Raw genomic sequence first — 13537 nt, 5'->3', positions numbered from 1 at the left:
GAGCAATTCATATCGTGTGCGCAATTTAGCGCAGAACACGGGCGCCAATGTGAGCGCAATAACGCGTGTCGATGCACACGCCAAACATCTGCGGGCACTGATGGCATCGTCTGTCACTGCGCGTTCATTGATGTGCACGCAACAAACTCCGCCCGCTAAGTCGCGAGACTAACTGCAGGCTCCATATTCACGTTCATTTTCTACGAGCCAGCTCGAACGATGATTGATGACAACGCCGTCAAGTGGTGACAAAGTCCGTGACAGTGGTAATGGCGGTAATGGTGTGGGGATTGTCCTGACGCAAAGTCCGTGTGGAATAATCACGCTCGCTGCGAAGGACACTCGTAGCGCTGCATGTACGTGCGTGTGTAGGTACGTGCATGCAAGCATTAAAGTGCATTTTTTTTGGTAAATGTTTTCTTAGTTCAAATCAGTTTACATATTTACATATTTCAGTGTTCACCACTCCAAACAGATTAAACACGTCCTGCTCGTGCCGAATACCTTCTCTTGATTGCAAAAGTGTCACACGGTGAAATATATCTATAAATAAGGGCAGTGCACTGTATCAGGTAGCATAACCCAGGGCCTAATTTCAGCTGGATCTGTCCGGGTCAGCGACGCCACACGAGTCACCAGTGTATCTCTCACTGTGGCCGAGGCTGCCAGGGAGAGGCCTACTCCTGTCTTCGGTGAGACTTCAAGCACTGGCATTACTTGGGCCTGTATTTCAGAGGTCACCAGTCGAGTTCGATCTGTGGCTCCACCTCTGTCCGTCTAAACGAGTTCACCACAGTCGACCAGCAATGCCGCGTTTGGTGGAATACAGTGCGAGTGATCTCACGTCTTGCAAAGGCCAAAATACCCTCCAGAGGGGCTCTCTTCAGCTCCCTCCAGTGGAGACACTTCCTCCGGCAGTGGCGGGAGCAAGTGCTTACACTTGTTGTTGCTATACATCTTTTGCCGTCCTTACCCGTCACGTCTCTGCCTCTCGTCGACTCCGAGACAACGACAACAGTTCGCTAAACTTCCCGTCCGGCAACTCCAGGTCCAGGGAACTGCGCACAGAGTCCAGAGCACTGGGCTCGACGCCACGGCCGAGGATCTCGGCCAGCCGTCCCGCCATCATGGGCGACGCGTCGGCGGAGCGGATGAGCTGCGCGAGCTGGAAGGAGGAGAGCGAGGCGGACTCGGAAGATCCACCACCGCCCTTGCCCTTGCCCTTGCCCAGGTGGCGCAGCAAACCGGAGCCGCGCGAGTCGCCGCCGGCACGTTGGGGGAGAAGCGCGGCGCGGAGACGCGCGGGCACCGAGAGGAGTCGCTCGAGCACGGAGCGACGCACAATGATGAAGATCCACGGGTCGAGGATGGGGTTGAAGGAGGCGAAGCGTAGGCCGGCCAGGTCGCGCTTGAATTCAGTGTTCGTGGGCCAGATGGCATTGATTAGAGTAGAGACCTTCGTGCGGAGGAGGCAAGGGAGGGTGGGGGGAAGAGAGAGAACAGCATCTCGATGGGGTTCACGAATCACCTGCTGCTGCTTGCGACATGGTCGCTTCTGGTAACGTTTGAGAACAAGCCTGCCGCAGGGTCTTCTTAGTAAGCCAGACATACCGCATCGCTTGACATTACTCTGCACGTGTGTGTAGCCCTTTGTTGTCCCACTGCTGTGTGATGGCCTCCCCACGCCGCGTGGGTCGTGGTTGTTCTTTGGCCGAACTTCACACGCTGGCTGATGCTGGCTGTTGAAGGCGGGGAGCATAGACGTGGAAGCGTAGAGGTACCACTCAGGTGCTGCCCACCTAAGTAGCTTCATATTTATACGAATGGGGTGTAGCGCTGGCTTCCTGAGTAAGCATCTGAATTTGTTCTGGCCAGTCCCTTTACAAACCTTATTTGACCAACGTAGCAAGTATGACCCAAAACCCTGATGATAAACAGAGTGTAGGAGGGCCTTCATCCATTGACAAAAGGCGCTGTGCATTTATTAGTGTTTTATTCATCCACTGCATTTTGGATTCTCTCACATCTCACTATAATTGTTTTGTATATAGCGTGTAATGGTTTGGTTCTATGAGTTTATGCTACGGTCGTTAAATCCTAGATTATCACGAGAACACGAATAAAATAAAACGAGATCTGCATTTCATTAAATACATCGCTTTGGGAACTGTGAAATCTAAATATGTGTACTTTTTTTAAATAAGCGAAAACACATTTCACACAAACGGCCAGCAAATCCGTAGGACCCATCATACAAATGATGAGATATGCACAATTAAATGGCCTATTAAATCCCATTACACTCATGCCAACGCACGCGAAAATAGGTCCTGTGGCTGGACATAAAAATTGTGTGAATTTACACAATCTGCCAAATTGTTGTAGAAGCAAAACAAACATACAAAGGCACGGTTATAAACACGTGTTAGAGGGGGACTCATGAAACTGCGACCATATGTTAAGCATTATTCATCCTACCTGAGAGTGGGAATCCATGAGAAAAAATATCGTTAGAGCCACGCCAACCACAACAGCCTCATAGTCTCAAAGCTCGTGTTAAGGTCCTAAGTTAAAACATAATAATAGCGTCAATCCCTTGCTGAAACAAAACTTTCCCACGCTCGTTTGGTCATGGAGGTTGTTTAACCATACTTTAAACTAAAACTAAACTAAACTATTTTTCCTATTTTACCAGCTAATGCCCACTGGCCACAAATGATAGCTCAACGAAGTCGGCTCATCGTGTGGAACTCTAGAGCAGCCACGTCATCTAAGTAGCGGAGGGAAACACCGGAGGACCCGGAGAAAAATCCACACCACCGCGGGAAAACATCGTGCCACCACGGCGTCAACGACTGCCAAGTGCAAGTTGGTGAAGGGGAGAGAAGATGGCGACGCCACTAATGTTAGCCACGGTTGGGAATCGAACTCAGGTTTACCGGGCTCATAAGCGCAGGGCGCTACTCCCCCCGAAATTGCAATTGCCTTTAGAGACAAAAGTTACCGGTAGCTCTTAACAAAGTGTCAACAGTAATGGAGCTTGTGTTGGCCAAGGTGGAAATCTATTGAATTCAAAGAACAAACAAATCAATTGAACTCGACGTGAGCCGCGACAAACTCGTATAAAAGTTTGGTTTATTTTGGAGAAAACAAAAAGCTACGCAACACTTTTTGCCTATTATTCTTTAGCCAAAGAGCGCCGGTATCTGAACAAAAGGCTGTCATTATAATTGCTAATACTAATAACAATCTTGATGTTGATCATGCATGGCCCCTAATGGGGTATAATTGCCGGCATCACCCTTCCGGGCGTGATGTAGTCCAAGTCCAAGATCAAGTGATGATTATAGCCAGTGCAATGAATATGATAGCATTATCCAGAGACGTCTGCAATAAATTTCGATTTAAAGCTATCGTGACTGCAGGGATTCATCTTCTTGGTTCATTCGGTAAAGTCACGTAGAAGGGAAATAATAAAATAATACAAATAAAACATAATAAAATAATTCTCACGACGTTTCGGCTGCTTGCGTTGTGGCCGAAACGTCGTGATAATTATTTGATTATGTTTAAATTTTATTATTTTATTATTTTCCTTCTACGTGACTTTACCTAAAGAACCAAGAAGACGTCTGCAATACTCTGCTGGGTAAATAAATGACACGAAAGACACACCAAAAGCATTATCCGTCCCGTATCTTTTTGGAAAAGGCCCAGTTTCATATCTTCTAAGGCAAACTTACACAGAGTTTGTGATGGTCAAAAAGTATTATCTGTAATGATATTTGCACGCACAGCTGGTACGGGGCGGGGGGGGGGGTCTAACGGCCGTCTGCATTGCACAATGGAGGGAGGCCCCGTTTAAAAAGTTTAAATACAAGAGGAAAAGAATAACACAACGGGCAAAATAAGTTAACCGCATCATTAACAAATTCCGATAATAGAAAACCAAACACAACATAAGCAAATAACCTTTATAACAGATATCACATACAGTAGTACACGATTAATTGCACAGAGCAATTATCAAAAACATTCTCAGTTAACATTTCCAAGAAATGAATCTATTTGAACACAAGCTGACTGCACGAAACACCCAACTCTTCCGAATCTGCAAAGTGTTCATTTAATAATTTTCCTCCAACTCCTTATCCCGTTTCTCCATCTTCTAAACATCGTTCCTCCAGTTCCAAAACCTCATTCCTTCGCCGGTCGGTACATAAGACCCGCGGTTAGACTCCAGCAACAGGCGGCAAAAAGCCACAAGGGCGGTCCGGTGGAGTTCGCTGGAATTCGGCCACCGCTGTCGTTGACGTCTCGAAATCTGAAATGTGTCCCAGACACAAGGGCAGAGGAGCGGTAGCCAGGGCTACGCTCGTGTTTGCGGCCAAAACTAAAAGGAGGCACAGCCGCAGGTGCTGATAAACTCAAGTATGCACTTGCCAGAAAGCCGGCGGAAAGTTCAACGCCGCATGCCTGCAGTCTGTACCGTGCAGTGGCATACATGAATGTCGCTGACACATGACAGATGCCGTGCAGACACACGGCGAGTGCGGGAACTGTAAACAGTGTGCAAATGCGTCAACGCGCTTTAAACAGAATTTGCTTTACTGCCACTCGCCACGGAATGATAATTGCTCGGTTAGATTTCCTCGGATCAACCAAATATTTGGATTGTGTGTTAAGACTTCGGATAGTTGAGGACATCGGGCTGCCCCTGGACTATGAGTGAAATCGGTAAAGCTCCACGTGATTATTTTTCGGGCATGCATGTTCAGAAACTCGTGTTTTCCCAGGAAGGAATCACCGTACTGTGAGACCCGCCACCCGAGTTTGAATCCAGGCCACCGTAATTAACACCGTAATTAACACCGTAATTAACACCGTAATTAACACCGTAATTAACACAGACGAAGGAGGAGGATCTCCGAACCATGTGCAGTCACCCACGCCCCCACCCACTGACCAGCGTGGTGAAGTATGGTCAGAAAACGCTGTGCCATGCGGAGGTCTTCATCCAGTAGTGGATGTATAAAAGGATGTAAATTATTCATATTAAATAAGCATGGGCGTCACTGTATGCCACCTTTGAGCTTTCTAGCCCTACTAAAACATTAGAATGTTTTTACATCGGTGGCAATCATCTTTGTATATCATAATGGTTGGTCAACAGGTTATGGAATTATATTATAATTGCCTAAACCCAATTGATATTCACGCGATTGCTTTAATACCCTGACACCTACGTACTCACATGTCAGTCATCCAGCTCGCTATTATAATTAAAAAATAATACTAAGACTTCATTAAGTGAATCGTTTCATCGCATGTATCTATTGGTATCTGTGCGTTGTTATATAATCGACAACTATCGTACTATTATTATGAACTACGCAAAAATGTTGTAGACCGAAAAAATAAAAAAGCGCGTGTTTTTTTTTTTAAAACCTTGCAATCAACAAGTTCAAATAGCGAGGCACGTTTTTTTCTCTTCCGATGTGACCATAATTTTTCTGGACTCTAACCCAGACTGTGCAATGTAATAGCAATAGTATATTTGCAGCCCTTCGTCGATCCACTGCTGTTGTCTCACGGGATTTGGTGAACGAGAATGGAGCGGAGCTCAGGACCAGCTCAGAAATCATCAGCCACTCAGTCGGGCATCGTACTCACTGGGCTAGGCCATTAGGCCAGTCCGATAACCACTGCACCACCACTCCACTGGGATATAAGTTGCAACGGTCAAATTACAGTGATCACGCCACTGGAAGGATGTCCTCTAAGGAGTTGTAGAGAGACCTACGAGATGATACTCTTATCATAATATTTGCGCCTATGCTGCCACGCTGCCTAAATATCTTGTAAGAGGTAGGTGTACCCACATTTTACCCCACTACACGTGATTTGCCGATACATTTACACTACTGGGTGGATGGGGGAGGGGTGTGTGCATTGTTTCATCTTGCCATGCCGGGCAATCGAACCGATTACCTGTGGATTTCAGGTCCAGCGTGCTGACCATTCCAGCATCGTGAAATGCAGAACTGTGCCGTTTGTCGCAAATGCCCACTCTTTGCGTAATTGAACTGATGGCAATATTTGCGAGGTAGGCATGTGCACAATACCACTATTTGAGTTACTGTATATTGGTGGCAGAGATGACTTTACGTGATGGGATTATGCATGGTCCCAAAGAAACGATACGTGTGTCAGTCATCGGGCTTATTTGGCCATACTTTACAACGCTGGTCGGTGTTGCTTGCTGAACGAATGGCTCCAATTGACCCGCGTATTAGCGCCAGTTAGCTAACCACTACGCCCCAAATAGAGGTTTTTTTGGGGGTGAGATGACGTAAATATATAAATGTGTCGTTAAAACCCGCCACCACCCGACACAGCCAACTAGTAAGGGTTCATACTCTTAGTTTTTCGGTAAAGTCACGTAGGTAAAAAATGAAATTTTAATTAATAAAAAAAAACACGACGTTTCGGAGGCAATACAAGTCTCCATCATCAGGTGGGACAGTCACAGCCAATTTCATTTTTTTACCTACGTGACTTTACCGAAAAATCTAAGAGTATGAATCCTTGCAGTCACGAAAGCTTCAAATCTAGTAAGGGTTGTCACGTAAACAGAACGTGCCAATTCGTCACTAGCACAGCGGTGCAGTGGATCTCCAGCACCACCGGTGTGTTGGAGAGCCAAGCCACTGCGCCCCTCACTCCACCTCCGCGTGCCCCGGGTGGCAGCATCGTTTTGTCCTCGGGAGAAAGAAAGGGGAAAAAAACCTCCCCCGACCACGTTCAACGAATGCACGGTGAGTTGCACTTTTCGAGCAACTGGAACTTCGTTAGGTGTACAAGATTGATCGGTTTCCGTTGTGAAAAACGTGGCGAAATTCACACCGCAAAAGGCCCCAAGCGAAATGCGGTCAGAAAGTTGAAACATTAATGGTCCCTACTTTTGGAGAAATAATTTGGTGACGCTGCGTTGGCAGTGGAGATAAAAGCACAATTATTCATTTGAAAAAAACTCCAAAAATGTGTCAATAACATCGGCCTATAAAGATACAAATATGATAAACGATGTTTCGGGTAATGCCCCTTCTTCATGCCATTGCCCAATACGTCGCCAATTGTATATCGTATTTTGAGACGAGCTTTCATGTAGCCCTGTATCGTGCATGTAGTGATGGAGTTGTAAATGCGTTAACCACGATCCGATGCCATTGTCCTAACTTCTCAAATACGCCAAACGTCCCCAATGCAGGACTCCCGTGAAAATGGCGTCTTAAGACTCACGAAGACTTTCACGGGTAAACAAAGTGCGTTGCTTACTCGAAACAAAGATGTTACAAAGTATATTTAACACTCTCCGTGAAATTGTCCCCAACATCCAAAATTGGCCAAAGATTCCTTCCGATATTAGGAAGCCACTGGAGCAATGCACTTTTAAATCTCGATTGAAAACTCATTTATTTAAACAGCTTTTGTGTTTAGTCTGTTGTCCTTCCCCCGCACATCGGATGAGCACAGTTGGCTACGTGCGGTGCGAAATTAGTTCAGCACACAAACATAGGACCCTCCTGAAAATGGGCCTTGAGACTCATTGGATACTCTGAATGGTAAACTGAATTGTTCTTTAAAATAACCAACATCGCTACGCAGTACATATGTGTAAACACTTGTCGTGCAATTAGCCCAACATGCCAAACAAAAACTTCTCAATGCGTTAGGGACCAATCCTGCAAAACAGGAATGCGTTAGGGACCAATAATGTTTTTGTTGTTGTTCCTGGCTGAAACAAAAATCGGTCATCTCCAGTGCCATTCGTATACGTACGGTTAGAGGCAGCGAGCACACGAGAAAGATGATGGTCATGAACACCAGCAGCACCAGGTTGTCCACCTCCACTCCGCGCGGCCTGTGGATGCGCTGCAACCTCTGCACGGAGATCTTCCTGCGGAGCGAGGCGAGGGGACTGTCTCGACCCGGCTGGGACGACGACGACGACGGCAGAGGAGGAGCAAGCGGCGGTGGAAGAGCGGCAAGCGGCGCCGAAACTCGCGCCGAGACGCGCCGGGAGTTTGGCACCGCGTCCCGCAGCGTGAGCCTCCTCCTCATGCGAAAGAGCGCGACCCCCGCGCCCACGTTGCACGCCACCACGGCGCCGATGAGTAGCGACGTGGCCGCGGCGTAGACAAAGCCGTAGGCGCGCTCGAGCCTCGCGTCCACGTAGCACCACGTGCACGGCCGGTACATGCGCGCGCGCACCACCCCGGCGGCCAGCGGCAGCGCGGACAGCGCCGCGCTCGCCACGAGCACGATCGCGAGCGCGACTCGCGCCCACGTCTGGCTCACGCGCCTCTGGTAGACGTACGGGTGCGCGATGGACAGCCAGCGCTCCACGGCCATGGTGCACAGGATGCCCATGGTGGCGAAGCCGAAGAAGAGCATGCAAAAGGTGAAGTAGACGCAGAGCGGGTTGCCGCCCAGCTGCTCGATGGTCTTCTGCGCGCCGTACGCGGCCAACACGAGCGGGCTGGAGAGGCAGGTGCTCAGCAGGTCCGTGACCGTGAGCGCGCACACGAGCGCGAAGAAGACGGTCTGCTTGCTGTCGCGGCGCGAGCACGCCAGGATGGTGACCGCCAGCGCGTTGCCCAGCACGCCGACGGCGAACATGAGGGCGGCGGGGAGGGCGGCTGCCACCTCTGGGACCGCGTCGCACGAGCTCGCGTTCGATGTCGCGGCCGCCGTGGTGGTGGTGGTGCTGCTGCCGGTGGTGGTGGTGGTGGTGCTGGTGGCGGTGATGCCGTTCATCTCCGCGGACAGGGCCATGGAGGAGGCACCGCTGCTGCGTGCGCAGCTCAGCCGTGCCGGGCGTGTGCATTGTTGTTGCGCTGTGCGGGCATTCTTCTTGTGGCTCGCTCTGTCTTGTCGCTCTGTCCGTCTATCACAAGCGCCGCGCCGAGAAAAGGCGCGTGTCTCTGAGCGTGCGTTGTGTGTTTGTTTCAAGTGTCTTCTGAGCGTGCGTTGTGTTTGTGTTTCTCGCGCGTGCAATTTAGAAACCCGTGGAAGAAGTTCCAGCGTCCAGGACTCGATGTGCCTCCCCCCACGGTTCCCGGCGTCGTCAGTGTGAGTAAGAGCGACCAAAAAAAGTTACGTGCCTGTCAAATAAAAGTGTCCGTCGTTGTGCAGCTCACTGCCTATACACCCTAAGGCCCCCCCCCCTCCTAGCCACCTACTCCTCCCATTAACACACCCACACACCCACGCGTTGCTCAATGTGACGCGGATACTCGAGAGCAAGGCAGGACCAAAGGAGGGAGTAGGGCACGGCGAGAGAGGAAGACGGGGGGGGGGAAGAGAAGTTGGAAAGAAGCCGCCGCCCAAAGTAAAGAAGAACAACTGGATTTTGAGATGTTGTTCATTGCCTCCGGGCGTCATAAGTAACCTCCGTCAGTGCTTTCGCGGTGTCTGTCTGTGTGTTGTCCGTGTGAGTCGTGTTTCTAAGACAACTTGGCACTTCTCCGCCGAGTTCACCCACACACGCACGCACGTGTGACTGTCATTAAAATAGCATCGTCACCTGTGTGCCTATGGGGCAACTGCGCAATGAACATCGGCAACGGCGCACGGCGCAGAACACGCAATAATTGAAGTCATTATTACACAGTGACGTATCGTTGCCACGCGGGTTTACGATAAATATAGAAGCGAGCGAATATGCGCTGTTGTGTTTGCTGGTGTGAAGGTGTGTAAGCTGATCGTTGCAAGGATTGTGTTTTTGTTTATTTAGACTTGTTTTAGGATGGAAGTCGAACACTTGTGTCAACATGTCCACAGCTGGATGGATGCTTATTCCCCTACACGCCGGGTCGGTAGTTGGTGGGGTTGTTTCGATCATACTTCACCACTCTGGGCGCTGTGCGTTGTTGGTTGGAGGGGACGCCTCGGACCTGTTTAGGTATCACTGGGCCACTGATGGTAGCCGTGGCCGGCAAACAAAATAATGGACTTTATTTTTCTCTTGATATTTGCTCTATATAATGGGTACATGTGGACCCCTGACAGCCGTTAGAGGCGGCTACATTCGCCACGCATATGTAGAATGGACAACAGCTGGGAATTAAACGCGTGTTGTTCGCAAAAATGGAAGGAACTGGAAAGAGAGGAAGACCTCACAGAGAACGATGTGGCCACTACTTGAGCATATTGGCACTACAAGTTAGAGAGAAACTGTAGATGACGAAATGTGCAGTGGTGATGATGATAGTGATGGTGAAATTCGCCACAATGTTAAACATCAATAGCTGATCGAATCGCGCAACAGTGGAATAACCGCCAGGAGTGGGCACGGGGTTCTTGGGTACACAGCGAGGTCTGGTTGAGTCCTCTCTAGCCCAAACAATAACAGATTCTACCCCACTCAGCCACCATCGCCTGTCTACAAGAGTATTTAAAAATAAACTGTCATCGCATCACATACCTATGTATTATGCATCTTGAACTTCTTTCGCACCGTACGTAGCCAACCGTGCTCATCGGAGGTTGCGGAAAGGACAACGAACTAAACACAAAAAGCAGTTCTAAAGGAATTAGTTCGTCGTGGGTGCTTTAAAAGTGCATGGCGTTCAGTGTCTTCCTAATATCGGAAGGAAGAGCGTTCCAGACGGCCGCAGAAGCGCGTGAAAGAAAAACACGCGATGCAGTGGCCGTCTTTGTTGGATGGTCAGTCAAAATCCGCTGCGAGGATGACCGGAGTTCCCCTGATGCCTTATGCTCCCTGGCGAGATCAGAAAGGCAGTCTGGTTCATTCGTGGCAAGCACTTTGCGTGCAATAAGTGCGAACTCGTAATGTAAAACGCACACAATGTGGGTTTCCTCTATATCGATTGCACAACTGATAATCACTTGCATTTGAAGACTGGCATTGAGCAGACGATGATTTATTTATAGATACATAGATACCTATACATTACTTGGTGATACAAATGTGTATTTCAAAGCCTCAACGTGTCTCTGGCCAATCTCAACAGTACGCTCATTAAATATTTTAACAAATCTCCCGTGTGATATAAGTAGCCACCGCCTTCACAATATTCAATCAGCCGTTGAGAATAAATTAAGAGCACAGGGGCATCTATAAATGGAACAGGGGTATCTATAAATGGATCGTCACGTACAATATACAAACGAGTCGGCTCAGATGGAGGCACACGCAATGTGTGGCTTCACTGAACCTCGATATTCCTGCTTTGCAGGAATGATCCCCCTTGCCTTGAGAAGTTTTTTTTGGCATATTGGGCAATTGCACGATACGCGCTTACACATACGTACTGCGTAGCGATGTTGGTTATTAAATATGACGCAGTTTACCCTCGAGAGGATCCAATGAGTCTCAAGGCCCCTTTTCAGGAGGGTCATATGCTGCGCCGTACGTAGCCAACCGTTGTTCATCGGAGGTGCCTTGGTTCTTGCTGTGCCACATTTGCATACACGGACTGTGCCCGGCTTCACAGACGACGCAGCTTGCATTCGAGTCAAACATATTTGGAGTGGCGAGCCACTGCCAATTCGTCATTTGCGTTGATCCACAGCTCCGCATGGCCCCGCATGCAATTCGGTGGCTTGAACTACTCATTAGTTACACGCATTGTTGAATAATGCTCACAGAAAAAAACCCAATACGAGTTGTATGTATATATAGAGAGAGTTTAGGGAGAGTGTAAATGCAATCTTCCCCACGCTGTACAAGCTCTGCTACACGCCTGTGCATTAGCTCTACCCTTTTCCTTCCGATATTAGGAAGTCAATGGAGCTATGCCACTTTAAAATCTAAATTCAGAACTCAATTCTTGAGAACTGCTTTTTGCGTGTTTCGCGTTGTTGTCCTTCCACCGCAGCCTCCAATTAGCTACGTCCAACGTACACAAAGACAAAAATCCCCCGTAAAGCCTTAACAGACTGTAGGGGCAAGTGCTGTTAGCGAGCACCTATGAAGGCCGGAAGGATACACGACGGGGTGGGTGGCCAGCACCACGCCCGACCGCCTTTGTCTCCCCGGTGGCAATGGTTACACACCGCACCAGGTACTCATTTGAGGCTGAGTCGACCTAGGAGAGGTCCGGGACCGGTTTAGATAATCGTCACTGGTGTTGGCCGTGAGCGGGAATCGAACCCGTGTCGCCGGGTTCATAGCGCATCGCGCTAACCGCTGCACTATCGCTCCCCACACGTACACACACTCAGACACACACACGTACACACACACAGACACACACACGTCCACACACACAGACACACACACGTAGACACACACACGTACACAGACACACGTACACACACAGACACACACGTACACACACAGAGACACACACACACACAGAGACACGTAGACACACGTAGACACACATAGACGGTCATCAGCATCCTCATGACGTTTCCACGCAGCATCGTGCTCTACGTACTTGACCACGTGAGTTGGATTCCTGGCCACGGTTCACATCGGTGGCGAGTGACATCTGAATCGGTGCTTTTAGTTCTTTCGGTAAAGTCACGTCGGTAAAAAATGAAATTAAAATTGAGAGTATGAATCCTTGCAGTCACGAAAGCTTCAAATCTAGAATCTGAATCGGTATTGTCCCCACCCCCGCCTGGCCCTCACCTTCCTTCACCTTGACCATTGATCCGCGTGCTCAATACGGTCACCGCCTCCACCTTCCCCCCCCCCACACACACACTTTGCAGGTCGATAACAACCTAATTTTTCGAAAGTTGACTGATCGCGCGTTATTTTTAGATTGCGTAAATAGCACAAGCGCGTGTTGGAGCTGAGTCACACGTGAAGATCGAGGTAGCTAAGGCAGGGTTGAGCCCGGATAAGGGGCCGTCCATAAGTTACGTCATGCGCCTAGGGGGGGGGGGGGGGTCAGACATTTGTGACGATGTGTGACGAGGGGGGGGGGGTTGGGAATGTGACATCACGTAAAAATGCGCAACTTTTAATAAATATAGACAACACGTTCTACTTAATTAAATAGACTTTTTAATGAAAAAAAAAATATTACATCAGAGTGCAGCGCCACATTAAATACGCACTACAATGACAATAGTTTAAAGCGATTTGAAGCATGTTTTTTTTGGGGGGGGGAAGCAGAGCGTTGTGATGTCATATTTGAGGGGGGGTCTGACTTTTTCTGACGCCGTGTGACGAAGCGGGGGGGGGGGGTCAAAAATCGTCCAAAATCGCGTGACGTCATTTATGGACGGCCCCTAACGCTCTGCTTGGATGGGTGCCCGCCAAGTGCACGGATGGTTGTTATGGGCGACTGTGGGGCTCTGTTTCGTGGTGGCCAGCAGAGGGCAGTCGGGAAGATAAAAAATCTCCGTTGTACCGTACTTCTACGCTCCCGTGCCTCGTTCCTCGCCCTTAACTCAATAGCTTCGCACACACTGGTCAAATAAACACCGCGAGCCTCATCCATCAGTGGATCGCGAGCTCGTATTGTTACATGTTCACTTCACTTGCATCCAA

The 13537-nt window shown here is 49.0% G+C and overlaps 1 protein-coding gene across 1 annotated transcript; it reads right to left on the bottom strand.

Annotated features, from left to right (window-relative positions):
- Positions 1–595: 595 nt before the first annotated feature.
- Positions 596–9105, bottom strand: LOC144943293 (prostaglandin E2 receptor EP2 subtype-like). The gene is made up of 2 exons (XM_078870664.1): positions 7843–9105; positions 596–1456 (listed from the first exon to the last, which is right to left on the bottom strand). The coding sequence occupies exons 1-2, from the start codon at positions 8836–8838 to the stop codon at positions 977–979; spliced, it is 1476 nt and encodes a 491-aa protein (XP_078726790.1). The 5' UTR covers positions 8839–9105; the 3' UTR covers positions 596–976.
- Positions 9106–13537: the final 4432 nt, after the last annotated feature.

This window comes from Lampetra fluviatilis, chromosome 30, assembly GCF_964198595.1.
Source record: "Lampetra fluviatilis chromosome 30, kcLamFluv1.1, whole genome shotgun sequence".
NCBI lineage: Eukaryota > Metazoa > Chordata > Hyperoartia > Petromyzontiformes > Petromyzontidae > Lampetra > Lampetra fluviatilis.
The sequence above is the reverse complement of the archived record's forward strand: the minus strand, read 5'-3'. Positions and strand labels throughout refer to the sequence as shown.

Bases quoted from the DNA above. Each gene is read 5' to 3' on its own strand.
- LOC144943293 (XM_078870664.1), bottom strand. From the start codon at position 8,838: ATGGCCCTGTCCGCGGAGATGAACGGCATCACCGCCACCAGCACCACC. The intron at 1,457-7,842 runs GTACGTATACGA...CTCCGCACGAAG, and splicing joins TGTGCTCGCTGCCTCTAACC to GTCTCTACTCTAATCAATGC.